This window comes from Pinus tabuliformis, chromosome 7 (genome assembly GCF_031772625.1).
Source record: "Pinus tabuliformis cultivar Carrire ecotype Pingquan chromosome 7, CPIR1, whole genome shotgun sequence".
Classification (NCBI taxonomy): Eukaryota; Viridiplantae; Streptophyta; class Pinopsida; order Pinales; family Pinaceae; genus Pinus; species Pinus tabuliformis.
This window is the reverse complement of record NC_142293.1, coordinates 81,058,782-81,072,523: the sequence shown is the minus strand read 5'-3', so window position 1 is coordinate 81,072,523 and position 13,742 is coordinate 81,058,782. Positions and strand designations below refer to the sequence as shown.

Below are 13,742 nucleotides of genomic sequence, written 5' to 3'. Positions count from 1 at the left end.
CCATGGCTTGGCGAAACCATTCAGTGCCACATTTGCAAGTTCCATGTCCTTCATTTTTTGCTCAATTGTCGCAAGCCGACAATGTATCTGGGTGATCTTCATGAGATAAATGGTAACAATTTCAAATCTTGACATCTAGACGAACTTGAGTTTGTTTCTCAAGATCATCTTCCTATTCACGTTGTCACTTTGGAACAAATCCACTAGAGCCTTGCATATTTATTTAGTTGATTGCTTCTTTGCCAAGTGAGGGATCAAATGATCCTTCACAACATCCATGATTACGCTTTGGGCTTTGATGTCCTTGTTTTTGTGAGCTGCTCTCTATACTGGGTTTGTCGATCTTGGAGCAACCTTTTTTGTAATCTCCGAAAGGTCATATTTCTTCAAAAGCAAGTTCACCTTTTCCTTTCAGGACAGGAAGTTTGAAGCCCCATCCAACCTATCTTCAAACCTAAGACTTCTTGTTCCCATTTCTAGATCTGATAAAAAAATATTGTCTGCTAATTCCTTCTAGCACCCACACAAATTTTATTGTTGCTAGTTTATAGATCTATTGAGATGTCCTCGTAGATCTAATAGATCTACTGCAAAATGTTGTGGATCTGTGTTTGATTCTTTAAACACCCACAAAAATTTTACTTTTGCCAAACTACTTGACTGGTATGATCTCCTCCTCTCTCTCTGAAGTGTATGGCCTCCACAAATGTCATTGTTGGTTGATCTACTATGCAAACTTGAAATCTTCCCTCTCAGAGTGTAAGTTCTGATATTGTATTAAATTTCCTTAACCCCAACAACTGGCAAATTACTACCTAATTACCTTCCTGTTAATTACATTATTTTGTAGGTTACTAAATAAAATGCACTATTGGGATTTTAACAAGTTAAATAAGATAAAATCGGCTGAAGAAAATTGGCCAATTTCATACATGCACACACAATTTACAGCATACAAGGGCTTCTCAACCTGGGAAACAAATTGCCCACTGAGGAAAATTACAATTACAACAAATCCTGAAATTTTTAGTTGAAAACCCTCTGTCACTTGGTCCATATGGCTTGTCAAGTTCCTGCGTGTGTGCCTGTACCTTTTTCCCATAGTATGTGTGAGATGTATGTAACCTGTATGGCCTATCCACGGTACGTGTGAGCTTCTTGCAGTTTGCAGAACCTGTCTGCGACCTGTATGCTATAGCTTGCGTGAGCCTACCCACATGTTATACGACTTTGTTTGCCATAAGTGTGAGCGTTGTACGACCTTGCCTGTTGCCAGCAGCTCAAAAATCAATCCTTTAGTTTTTCTTGGTTGCTTGGTCTTCCTCTCTTGCTGCCCCCTTGCACTTTTCCTTCCGAACCTACAAACTTGGATGAAATTCTTTCTTCAACCAATCACGAAGATTTGCACTATCTGACTATGTGTTGTGCTCATTGTTGTATTTCCTCCTTCGCCTAGTCTTGCTTTGATAAGCTTGAGTTGTTGACTGAATCCATAACCCTAATTTCCAAAGTGATTGATAGTTGAGATTAGATCTCACCTCACTTGAGATTAGATCTCACCTCACTTGAGATCAATTGTTAGGATGTTAAACATTGGATAAACTAATGCTCCCCACGTGTTTTGCGACATGGACTAACAACGTCTTGTGGATCCTTATCTCTGGCGATGTGATCGTTGATTAACACCTGTGGGTTTTGGTCTAACTACAATCGTGATTCCCAACAAGTGGTATCAGAGTGTAGGTCATGAGTTCGATACACACCCGACTTGCGTTGGGGGGGGAGATTATTGGACATTGGATTAACCAACGCTTCCTGCTTGTTTCGGATATGGACTAACCGCCTCTCGTGGATCCTTATCTTTGACAATGTAATTGTTGACTAACACCTATGGGTTTTGGTCTAACGACAATCATGATTCCCAACATAAGATTCATCTAATTCACTCGTGCAAAAACATTTGCATTTCATTAGATTAAACTCATTTTTCTTATAAAAAACAATTTAGTAAATCCTTTAATTAAATAAAATTTGCTAATGTTGAAGATCTTGGACAACTTCCATACGTCTAGGCACTTAGACCTGTGCGGACAAAAGTACCTATCCGATGCGACAAACATTAGCAACATGCAGAACTAACCACTTAGTCAATGTTCAAGACTCAACTATCTTTTCAACATGTGTGCCAAAGAATAAATAGGTGACATGGTCAAAAAGTAGGTTGGCACATGTGAACAAGGCCAATATTAGGGCCAACAATTTTAGAAAATGAGGCAACAATAAAATATTATTTTTCTAGTGGGTTGCCTCAACATGTGTGCCAAAGGGGAGTGCTATCTTCACATTTGTACCAAATAGACACAAAGATGCATTCCCTAGTAACAAATTAAAATAAAACTTAGGGAATGAGGCCTCGATGGAAGATCATAAAATATGAGCATTAATAGGCCAGTAATGTGACACACCCATCCCAAGGTTTGGGATTACTTAATCAACAAATGAAATATCCCAAATCAAGTTGATGTGTTCATACACTTAAATGGTGAAAAAGTGGAAATATGACAAATGAAGGGTTATTATGAAATGAAACTTGTAAAGCGTAAGTGTAATGTGGATTCTACCTAGGTAAAAAGTGAATATGTGATGAAATATACAAATTACCTAGGTACAATGATGGAAATGTGATGAAATATAAATGACACTAGAAAAACATGAGGTAAATACTAAATACACTACCATCACTACAACTAACACTTGAACTAATCATGCAACAAGTGAAAGTAGTGACTAAGACATGATTAGGTGATCTCCCCAACACTGATCCATGTAGAATTCCTCCATCAAACTGAAAGAACATGATGCATGTCTGAAGCAACTTCCACCAAAACTCAAAAATCAAACCCCTTTGGGGGCTAGAACCATCATAAGATCCTGCAAATCTCTGAATCATTCGATAAATAGCACACATGCAATCCTTGTGCAATATGATTGGAAACAATTTTTCTGAGTAAATGTTTAACTATTATTGTAAACAGGTTTCAGGATGGACATGCTTAATGAATTGAGGGGGATTGCTGGCTCTCGAGTTGGAGGCATGTTTATCAATTCCTGCTTTGCACATTGCCAGTCCGAGAGGCAGGACACTTGGTTTGCTCCTGGCTCACCGAGGCTTAAGAAGGTATGTTGTGAATATTTTTGCATGGTGTTTTTCTCTTAAGCTTTATAGTATGTTTGCTACATCGTACATGTTATCAATTCCATTTAAATGTGAAAGCTAAAACATGACTTTGGATTGTTAACCAACATAAAATGTGATATGACTCCAATTAAACAATAACCAATATTGCAGCCATGAAGTTTAAATGGATGAAATATTATGCATGCTACCGGATTTAGAAAACAGCTTTTGTTCCATGTTCATTTCATCAAAAATTTGTCATTTATTCTGTAGATAGCAGTTCTCAACAGTTTTTTTAGAGGTACCTGGTGGGTCTTGGGGAGATTCTCTTCAAATGGTCTGGGATCATAGGCACTTTTAACTATGCGAGATTCTTTTGATACATTATTTACAAAAAATTATAATGTTTAAATGCTCCATTTTATAGTATCAAAAGAATCTCGCATAGCTAAAAATGCCTATGATCTCACAACATTTGAAGAGAATCTAATGCATCGATGTTTCTGATAATATATATTTTCAATTTCAACTCCATGGAAATATAAGGAACCCTGCAGTTTCTGTTTTTCTGTTTAATGAAAATTTTGTTTCCATGGAGCTGAGCTTCATCTTTAATTTTTTCTTTTATATGAGCCTTCGCAACTTCATGTGTCATTTTCTTACCTTTTACTGGTGGTATTTTACCAAGCTTCTCTAACATAAATATTTACAAACTTAGACATCTGATGTCAACCAATAATTTGTTAATGACTTTAAACATGTAACATTAGATTTTTGGTGGACAGCATTTTGTTCTTGGTTAATGATTTTTCTGACGGAAGAATATTTTCATATTTTCTAAATGTATTGATGTTTTTGTTTCTGTTACCCTTTGAAAGACAATTGACAGCCTGGTTTGTTAATCGGTCATTATCTTTTCTAAATTAGCCAATCAGATGTCCTGAGCCCTTTTTGTTCATTTTATTGTCCATAATAGTCTAATGGCCATTTATAGCATAATATATGTTCTTCGTCGTTGTAATTATATTCCATTCCATAATGCCAAGTGTTTTGCAGTTTTATTTCTTTCTGTAATAAATAATATTTTTTATTCATATCACAAAACTCTCATTTCTGAGAGTTGTAGGTACTTTCCAGATACTACACACATTTCAAGGTAGATTCATACCAGGGCTTGTATAGACTGCCTTATGCCAATTTATGCTTGTTCTTTATGGCTCCGAGATGTGGGGGCCAAGCTTGTTGTAGACAGACTAGAGGAGGCTGGAGGGAGTACAGATCTTGCTTCTGAGGTGCATCATCAAAGGTAAGAACAGTTATACAGCCTATCATCCAGGAAGAGTTTAGTGTCTACCCTTTCTGCCTTGAAGTCATTTTCCATTTGGTTTCTTTCCTTCACAGAGTCTGTTCTCTTAGAGACACTACTACCAAATGAGATAGGTTTCCCTACCTTGCACTTTGCTCCTCGAAGGCTCTCGCTTCTGATCCTCCCTCAGGCTGGGCATGAGGTTGGTTCTCAGAGGCATCTTGTCTTCTCCAGTTAATTGCTCTCTCTTTGGAGCACCTTCCCCCATTTGGATTATCCCTTGATGTGTTGAGCCATCTCTTGCCGATTAGATAGGTACTAAATCAGGCTATTAGAAAGGATATCTACATATTGTACATTCAGGTCACTTGGACCTCACCTCTGACGAGCCAGGCCTTGAAGATGTCCTTCTACCTAGAGCACTTTTTGGAGTTGTGGGAAGACATCATTGTCTGCCCCCCTTATACACATAGGCATTGGATGCAGTCGCTTAGGATCCCATTGCGACAACTTTGGGTTGGCGCCCATCAACTATGGATAGAGATAGATTACCATATACCTTGATCTGATAGTATCTACTAGGTGTGCCACCTCTAGGAGTTGGAGATGGAAATGCACCCTATTTTTTGATGTCCGCTATGCTATGAGATAAGAGGAGGATATCACTACCTCTATAGGAACTGTTACCCACTAAGAAATGGGTAACCCATAGGAGAAGTGTTTCTCTTCCTGGGACAACCAACCAACAACCCTATTGATCAACACATGATATCATGCCATAAATCCTCTATATATTGCTACTGTCAGATTTCTTTCTCCCAATTGGCATTCCTTCTTGAGGGAAGGTGGAAGGTACTTTAACCATTTTATAAACATGTGCTTTTACTTAATGTTTTGGGGCTAATACGAATCAAGGGGTGATTTGGATGATTGACTAATCTTGACTGTATTCTTGTCCCCTCACTTCACTTGGGAGGTTAGTCTTTGACTCTAGTCTAGTGGAACATCCTCTGAGGCCCTACGGTTATACGAAGGACACTACCGGGGAGGCTTTGATTGAAGCAATGTGCCTGTGATATTCCATACTTACCACTTTCCATTTTTCCCATTATTCCATCTCCATTCTTTGGGTTGGTGGTCATTGGTCATGGGGATTGGCACCTTCTCATCCTCCTCCTTGAGTTTGGGCCAGAAAAGTTTGTCCCAGCGGTTAATGCAGCTAAAAGAAAGATAAAAGCAACAGAAAGCCACAATGAAAGAAAAGGATAAAATGCAAAAGATGGTTGAGACAAAAAGTAGCACGTGGGGAAGAGCTTACCATGAACTTTACCCCCCCCCATTAGCTATCACCTGGTTCCTAGAGCACATGATGCTCCATCCAGAAAAAGGATTCCTTGTATTGTCCCAACCTTGATCAACGATAAATTGCTTCGTCATTAAGGGGCAATAAATGCTAAATCTCAAAAAGAAAGCTTGATCTTTTGAGTTATGCACCTAAATCAAATCATTATCCTAAAGAAGTAAAAGGCACACTAGAGGGATGGAAAAAGTATGCTGAGGAAATGGGTAACTCATGCTTCCACAATTGCTACCTCCTTGCATGATTGCATCTATACACTCAAAATGTTGGACCATCATCAGCTGGTCACTTGGCTATTGTACCTAGCCCTGAAGTTGTGCCCTATCCATTACCACCATCTTCACATGCGCCTATGGATTGATTGGCTAACTTGGGACCTGTCACTTCCCCTTGGGGGATGGAAACACCTAATAGGGTTATCCATCTAGCCATACCGAGAGAAGAGAGGGAACATTTATATGGGCCTTGGTCCAGTTAGATATTTGAAGGTGATCTTTGTGTGAAGTATTAATTGTGCCCCTAACATTAAGTATGGTCCACTATAATGCTTCTATGTTTTTTGTTACCTAATGGTTGTTGACTTTCACTTGACCTTGAGAGGGTTTTGTCAAGTGGTTCTCATCACAACAATAGATGGTTTCTTGAGGTGATTGCCCCACCTTCTCAGCAGAGCAGCAAAGGCCATACTATCCATTGCATAGAGAGAGTTTGACCTTGATGATACAACGTTTCCTATCTAGAGCAAAGCATTGGGCTATTTGATGACCTCACATGATGCTTGAAACCTCGAGGACCCCCAAATGTTGAAATGTTGAGCCCATGAAGCCTAGTGTTGCCTATAAGTCATCACGTTTGTGTTCGACGACTTTGAAATTCGAATAAAGTTCGACACTTAAAATTTTACTGATAAAATTTGGCCTTATATATATATATATATTTGAAGTTTTAAAACATAGTAGGCATAAAAACACATATATACAGTGCAACTTGTAAGTTTAGTTACTTGCCTCTAATTATAGTGACTTGACTTTTATTACATTGCATTTCCTGGCAATCTGATAGTCAAATAGTAATCCCTCTTTTAGTGATAGGCTAGTAGGTGTTTCATTCTTGTACAAACATGATTATTGTAATTCCATGAATTCTCGGCATTTTCTTTGCCAAAAACTCTACATAATTCTTAATATTTTGGCACAAATGGTAACTCGTAGTTAATTTACGATAGAAACATCCACATATTCTTCCAACTTTGTTAAATTTTCAGTTAAAATCTTGCATAATTTTTAGAGATTGTTAGGTAAGGACTATAAGGTGAAGAAAAATAAATGGATAAAATGAGTTGCATTAGAGTCAAGTCACTCCGATGAGGGCACAGTGGGAGTTCGAGATATAGGTTATGACAAGTTAAAAGAGAACGCATGGGTCGAGTGTGTTGAAATTTCTAAGTCTGACACATCAGAAATCCCCACTGCATTATCTGGTTTATTATCTCCTACTTGTTCTTTCCATTGACAAGTTATTTATAAATATAAATACCGAAATAAACACAAATGCAATCTTAACACATATACAGATCAACAACTGAAAGACAATCACACACGGGACACCGTTACTTTTCAACAATCATCCCCGCAAAAACCTAATGCGGGAAAACCGGTGCAACAAATATGAGGGTTTTATTATTATGCAGTTTTCTGAATACAACTAGGGTGTTAGAAATGGGTCACCCTTCAGAGATTTTCCTTGGCAGAAGTACCTCTCCTCGGAGACAGATATTCCTATTGATCAACAACCAGATGATGAACCCCACAGTGACTTCTACTGTTCCTTAGTTAGACAACGAAAGTTGCTCCAAGATTCTCTCTAGAATTGTGTCACCCTCCAGGGACTGGGTCACCCTCTACAGCTCTGTGTCTGCCTCTCAGCTCTCAATCTGCCCCATGAAAACACCACAATGCTGCCTATTATGCCTAGTGTAAGCTCTGCAACCCTCTACGCAGCCTCTGCTGCCTCTGCGTCAGCCTCTTGGCCCTCTGCGTCTTCTGCGCTGGCCTCCTTAGTCTCCGCGTCAGCCTTCCTAGGCTCTGCACTGTCTCTCTGGCACTTTCTCTGCCCCTCTAATATGTATTCTCGACCCTCTGCCGAACTGCCCCTCGCTGCAACAGATCACTAACTCGATTTCTCAGCAAACCTTGCCCCAGAAAATCAAATTGACTGATCAACTTGGTGTATCTAAAACTGACCCTCAAGCCTCCTCTTATAATTTTCCTGTTGACCATTCAACGACTGAGATTAAGTCCCTAATCAATGACTAAGATTAGATCTGGCTTGATCCTCGTTGTCTAGAACTTTCTCACTCATATTATATTAATAAACATTAATATTTTAATTTTCCTAAGTTTAGACTTAGGGTCTCATAAAAAATATTAATTATTTTAATATCTCTCCATCCGGGTGGAATTTCCCCAAACGATTTCTAGGGCTTGGAGATCTCATGTGCCTTAACCTCTCCACCAATTTTCATGGCTAGAGCACATCCGATGCTACCAAAATTCAACACTCCCTCTTAGCGAGGAATGTGCTTTAGTAATGCTTCACCATAGAATCATCACACTGATCTTCTGCATCGGTACTTGTGTTGATGCTTGGCCTGCTGCCTCACATCCTCTGCACTGTTGCTCCCTGTATTGTTGCCCATGACACTGCCATTGCCACTGCTACATCTGTACTGCAACTCCCTCTCAATATGCTGCATCATGTTGCCCATAACACTGCCACTGCTAACTACTGCACTGCAACTCAGTTACTGAGAAATAGGTAACTGGCTTCTCCCAAATACTAACATCCCGGTCAGTTTGGAAGCCATGTGATGTTGAAGCTGCCTCTGTTGCTATCCTGTGCTCCCTTTGCTGCCATTGCGCTGCTGCATACACCTCTGTGCCTCTCACATTGCTGCAACCTCCACTGCGCTACCTCATATTTCTGCACCCAAGCACTGCCTTGCTGCTCCACTACACTTGCTCCACCCGACACCTGTCATCATGCCACTGTCGTTAAGGGCTCCTGTAGCTGCATGTGATCCAAGAGTTTGGGCACCTCAAGGATCCTGCCCCTAGTATGTAGTCCTCATGACTACAACTTGATATCACCCCAGCTCTTCTCTAGAGGTGCATGAGCACTCATGGCACAATTATCATCAGTCTCGACCTCTTTCTCCACCTTAGCTGGAGCTGCCTTTGAATTGGAAGCTTCTCTCTTGCCTTTCTTCTTGGGGCATTGAGATGCATAATGTCCCAACTCCCCACAGTTGAAGCATTTGACCTTGGAGATGTCCTTCTTCTTCCTCTTCCCTTGCTGTCCCGCAGATGCTAGAGCTGCATCCTCCTCCTCCTCTTTCTTGATTCAACCTCCCTTGCCACTACTCCCCGCCTTGGTCATTCCCCTGATCTCTTACTGGCAAAGAGCTGTCCACATCTCCTCCCAAATGGGAAGAGAAGCCCTGCGCAAAATATTTTGGACAAATGTCTCCCACTCCTCAGAGACTGCATTTTGGGCAGTCCTAACCATAAACTCTGGATTCGATGTAGACCCCACTGAAGTAAGATGGTCACGAATCTCCTGCAACCTGAGAAGGAATGGATCTATCTTCTCTCCCTTCTGCATCTAACATGATCGCAACTGATTCTCCAATAGCATCTTCCGCTGCATGGAAGAGCCCTGGTATAAGGTGGTTAGTGCCTCCCACATCTCCCCTGCTGTGTTCTTCTCAACAATATGTGGTATGACATGATCTTTGACCCAGTCTAGGATCAAGCATTTTGCCTTTGCCTCCACCTCCTCATACTTCTCATTAGCATTCAGATCAACTGGGACAACTACGGTTTTTAAGGCAAAGTCCATGATGCGTTGTTTGTCTAGGATTGTCACGATCCCGACCTTCCAAATGACAAAATTGGAAGATCCATCCAATCTGTCCTGAACCCTCAATCCATTGATTGCCATCTCTGCTCCTCTTCTAGACTCCCTCTGAGTCTCAACTTCCCTCTTAGAAATCCTCCTGCCAACTGTCGAACTACTCCTCGCCAATCCTCCTTTGCCGCTGCAACACGGATTTGGATTCCTTGGCTAGAAATCCATCAAGGTAGTGATTCCCTCTACCTTGGTTCCGTCTCCTTAGACACTGTTCTGTATCGACAGAAACAACATCCCACTAGCTCCTCAAATCATAATCTGCCCACAGCTCCCCAAGCCCTGACAACTAAGGAAACTGAGCCGCTCAAGCTCTGAGCAATCCCGGCAAAGGCAAAATCTGCTCCTCTTGGCCACAACGTCGATACTTCCTGGCTGAGAAAGATGACCGGGCACTGTGTGGGTTTGATTTGCCTCTCTCTGCCTCTGCACAGACGCTCCTCCTGGCTCGAAATGCTGACTTAGGCTCTGCGCCACTTCTTCTCTAGCTACTTTTGCTCTGGGACAACGTTGTCTCTCGGGACAGCTGCTACTGCTGCAAATTTTAGATTTTTGCTGGTGCCTTCAGTCCTCCTGTGATCTGCAATGCTTTAATACCATGTTGAAATTTCTAAGTCTCACACATTAGAAATCCCTACTGCATTATTTGGTTTATTATCTCCCGCTTGTTCTTTCCATTGACAAGTTATTTATAAATATAAATACCGAAATAAACACAAATGGAGCCTTAACACATATACAAATCAACAACTGAAATAATTGAGACAATCACACAGGGACACCATTATTTTTGGACAATCATCCCTGGAAAAACCCAATGGGGGAAAACTGGTGCAACATATATGAGGGTTTTATTATTATGCAGTTTTCTGAATACAACTAGGGTGCCAGAAATGGCTCACCCTTCAGAGATTTTCCTTGGTAGAGGTACCTCTCCTTGGAGACAAATATTCCAGCTGATCAACAACCGGATGATGAATCCCACAGTGACTTCAACTGTTCCTCAACTGGACAATGAAAGCTGCTCCAAGCTTCTCTCTGGAACTGCGTCACCCTCTACAGCTCTGCGTCTACCTCTCAACGCTCAGTTAGCCCCATGAAAACACCATAATGCTACCTCTTTTGCCCAGCGTCGGCTCTGCAGCCCTCTGCGTAGCCTCTGCTGCCTCTGCGTCAATGTCTTGGCCCTCCGCGTCTTCTGCGCTAGCCTCCTTAGCCTCTGCGTCAGTCTTGGCTGCCTCTGCATCAGCCTTCCTAGGCTCTGCATTGTCTCTCCGGCACTTTCTCTGCTTCTCTGATATGTATTCTCGGCCTTCTGCGGAATTGCCCCTCGCTAAAAGAGATCACTAACTCAATTTCTCAGTAAACCCTGCCCCAGAAAATCGAATTGACTGATCAACTTGGTGTATCTCCAGCTGACCCTCAAGCTTCGTCTTATACTTTTCCTGTTGACGATTCAACGGCTGAGATTAAGTCCCTAATCAATGACTAAGATTAGATCTAGGTTGATCCTCGTTATTTAGAACTTTCTCACCCATATTATATTAATACACATTAATATTTTAATTTTCCTAAGTTTAGACTTAGGGTCTCATTAAAAATATTAATTATTTTAATATCTCTCCATCTCGGTGGAATTTCCCCGAATGATTTTTGGGTCTTGGAGATCTCATGTGCCTTAGCCTTTCCACCAATTTTCATGGCTAGAGCACATCCGATGCTACCAAAAATCAACAGAGTGTGGAGTCTGGACACATCACATGTCCATCACACAAGGGTCGAGTGTGGAGTCTAGACGCATCATGCAGGGGGCGAGTGTGGAAACAATGACACTGCTACATGAGTCGAGAGTGGAGTCTGGAGAGTGAGCGTAGTAGGGTTCTAATTTCTATTTTTCTTTTTTAAATCATAAATTGCCAAAACAACCCAATCCAAAAAAACCCGCCGAAACAAGTAGAACCCAAACTCGAATTTAATGGAATGAAGGGAAATTTTTTAAATTTTAAGTTCGCAATGGTGTTCGGGTTTGAATTCCTATCTGCCTGTATGTTTGGCAAACAAAATCGAACAAATTCGAATTGTTTTTGAGTTCAACGAACTTCGAATCTGAAGGATTATGTTCGCCAAACATGGTGATCTAGGGTGTTGGAGATCTTGGTGATGTTAGCGATGGACCTAGGATGCATCCAAGTTGGCCTTGACACTGTTTGATGGGCACCACTTGTCCCAGTGCTTAGATGATGATAGATATGACAAGGGAGGGCTTGTACACCATCTTGGAGCCCCAAAGCTTGAGTTATTGAGGGTCACGTCACCCCTCTTTCTCCTTTGAGGTGACATAGGGCACCATGGACATGACGTGTTGGCATGGAGTGACTTTAGAGGCTTTCACTTGATTCTTGAAAATGCATTTTGGAGTGTGGAGCATGCAATAGCCCTTATCACACCTTTTTGTGGCTTATTGAGTTCATTTGGAGGATGATGTCATGCTTTAGGTGTGAAAATTCCAAAACTAGAATCCTATTGCAGCAACTGGTATTATTTATTCTAACTAATAAATTAATTATTTAGCTTATTGCTACAACAACATCAAAATAAACAGACTGCAACCTTCACAAATAAAATATTGCGGAAATAATAGTGCTGGAAACTGAGAAAATACTAGCACACAATAAAAATGACATCATTATTTTTGGACAATTGTCCTCGGAAAAACCAACTTGGGAAAACCGGTGCAATAGTTGAGGGTTTTATTATTATGCAGCAGTGAGAAAATCTGAGTACAATAATCTGGATGCTGAATTTGACAATCCTACAGTGAAAAATACTGGCAAAATTCTAGTGAGGAATTTTCCTCGCCCCACAGGAAAATTCAGGCTTTGACTACAACTCCAAGTGAGCTGTCCAAACTGCCTTTGCGCTGGCCTGCGTCACCCTAGCGCAGTATCTGCCACGCTTAGCCTAAATCAGCTGCTCCTGTAGCCATCCTGTCTGCCACTGGCTGAGAAACTGTCTCTCTGGCCTTTTGGAATCCTTTTCTAACCTCTGGAACTGAAACTCGACTTCTCTCCAGCTAAATCAAACTACCCTCTAGAGGCTTCTGCGCAACCCCATTGTGGTACTTCTGCCTCTCTACAAATGCTCTCGTTGGATCTCGAAAACTTCCTCCACCCTCTCTGTCCCCGCCCCTCATTGCCTGCTTCAATTTCTGGCTCTTTGGCAACTGCTGCTACTCTTTGGAAATCAATCTGCCAAGGAAATCGAACTTCTGGTGTGTCTTCTCCAAGTGCCCATCGACTTCCTCTTATAATCCACTGTTGGAGCACCAACGACCAAGATTAAAACTTAATCAATGGCTAAGATCATCTTGGAGTCGATCCATGTGAGTTTCTAGATGATTCACACCTTGACTTAATTAATTATGATTAATTAACCATATTCCCTAAGTTTAGACTTAGGAAATATTTAAAAACTTGTTAATAATCTAATTAAGCCATCTCTAGATGGAATTTCCAGAAACGATTTATGGGTTTTGGAGATCTCATGTATTTTAACCTCTCCATCAAGTTTCGTGGCTAGAACACGTCCGATGCTACATAAACGAACATTAGGAGCATTTCTTCCCACACATGTTGGCCTTTATGGCACATTTTTTATGTTTTTGAGTTATGAGGTTGGATTGTAACCTCTTTCTTGTGGAAGACTTAAAGTAAACTTGTCAATAGGGCTTGTTTAGTTGTTTTATTGTAAAAATGAGTGGAGCCTCCCTTGATTTTGTCTTTTCATCATCACACATGTAATTCATGCTCTCTCTAAGAGAGTGCCACTTGTGTCTTTTTCGCTGCATTGGGCAAAATGTGAGGTTTATGGATGCAATTTTCCAATGGAAGTTATTTTTGCTTGGAAACATTGTCCAAGGATTGAAATAA

The 13,742-nt window shown here is 40.9% G+C and overlaps 1 protein-coding gene across 6 annotated transcripts in view; it reads left to right on the top strand.

Annotated features, from left to right (window-relative positions):
- The window catches only part of LOC149245291 (pectin acetylesterase 12-like), a 95,289-nt gene that overhangs the window by 60,716 nt on the left and 20,831 nt on the right, over positions 1 to 13,742 (top strand). For all 6 annotated transcript variants that reach the window (XM_089457741.1, XM_089457740.1, XM_089457745.1 and 3 more), the window contains exon 12: positions 3,036 to 3,178. In XM_089457741.1, coding sequence (XP_089313867.1) covers positions 3,036 to 3,178 — 143 coding nt within the window. The remainder of the gene's footprint in view (positions 1 to 3,035; positions 3,179 to 13,742) is intronic.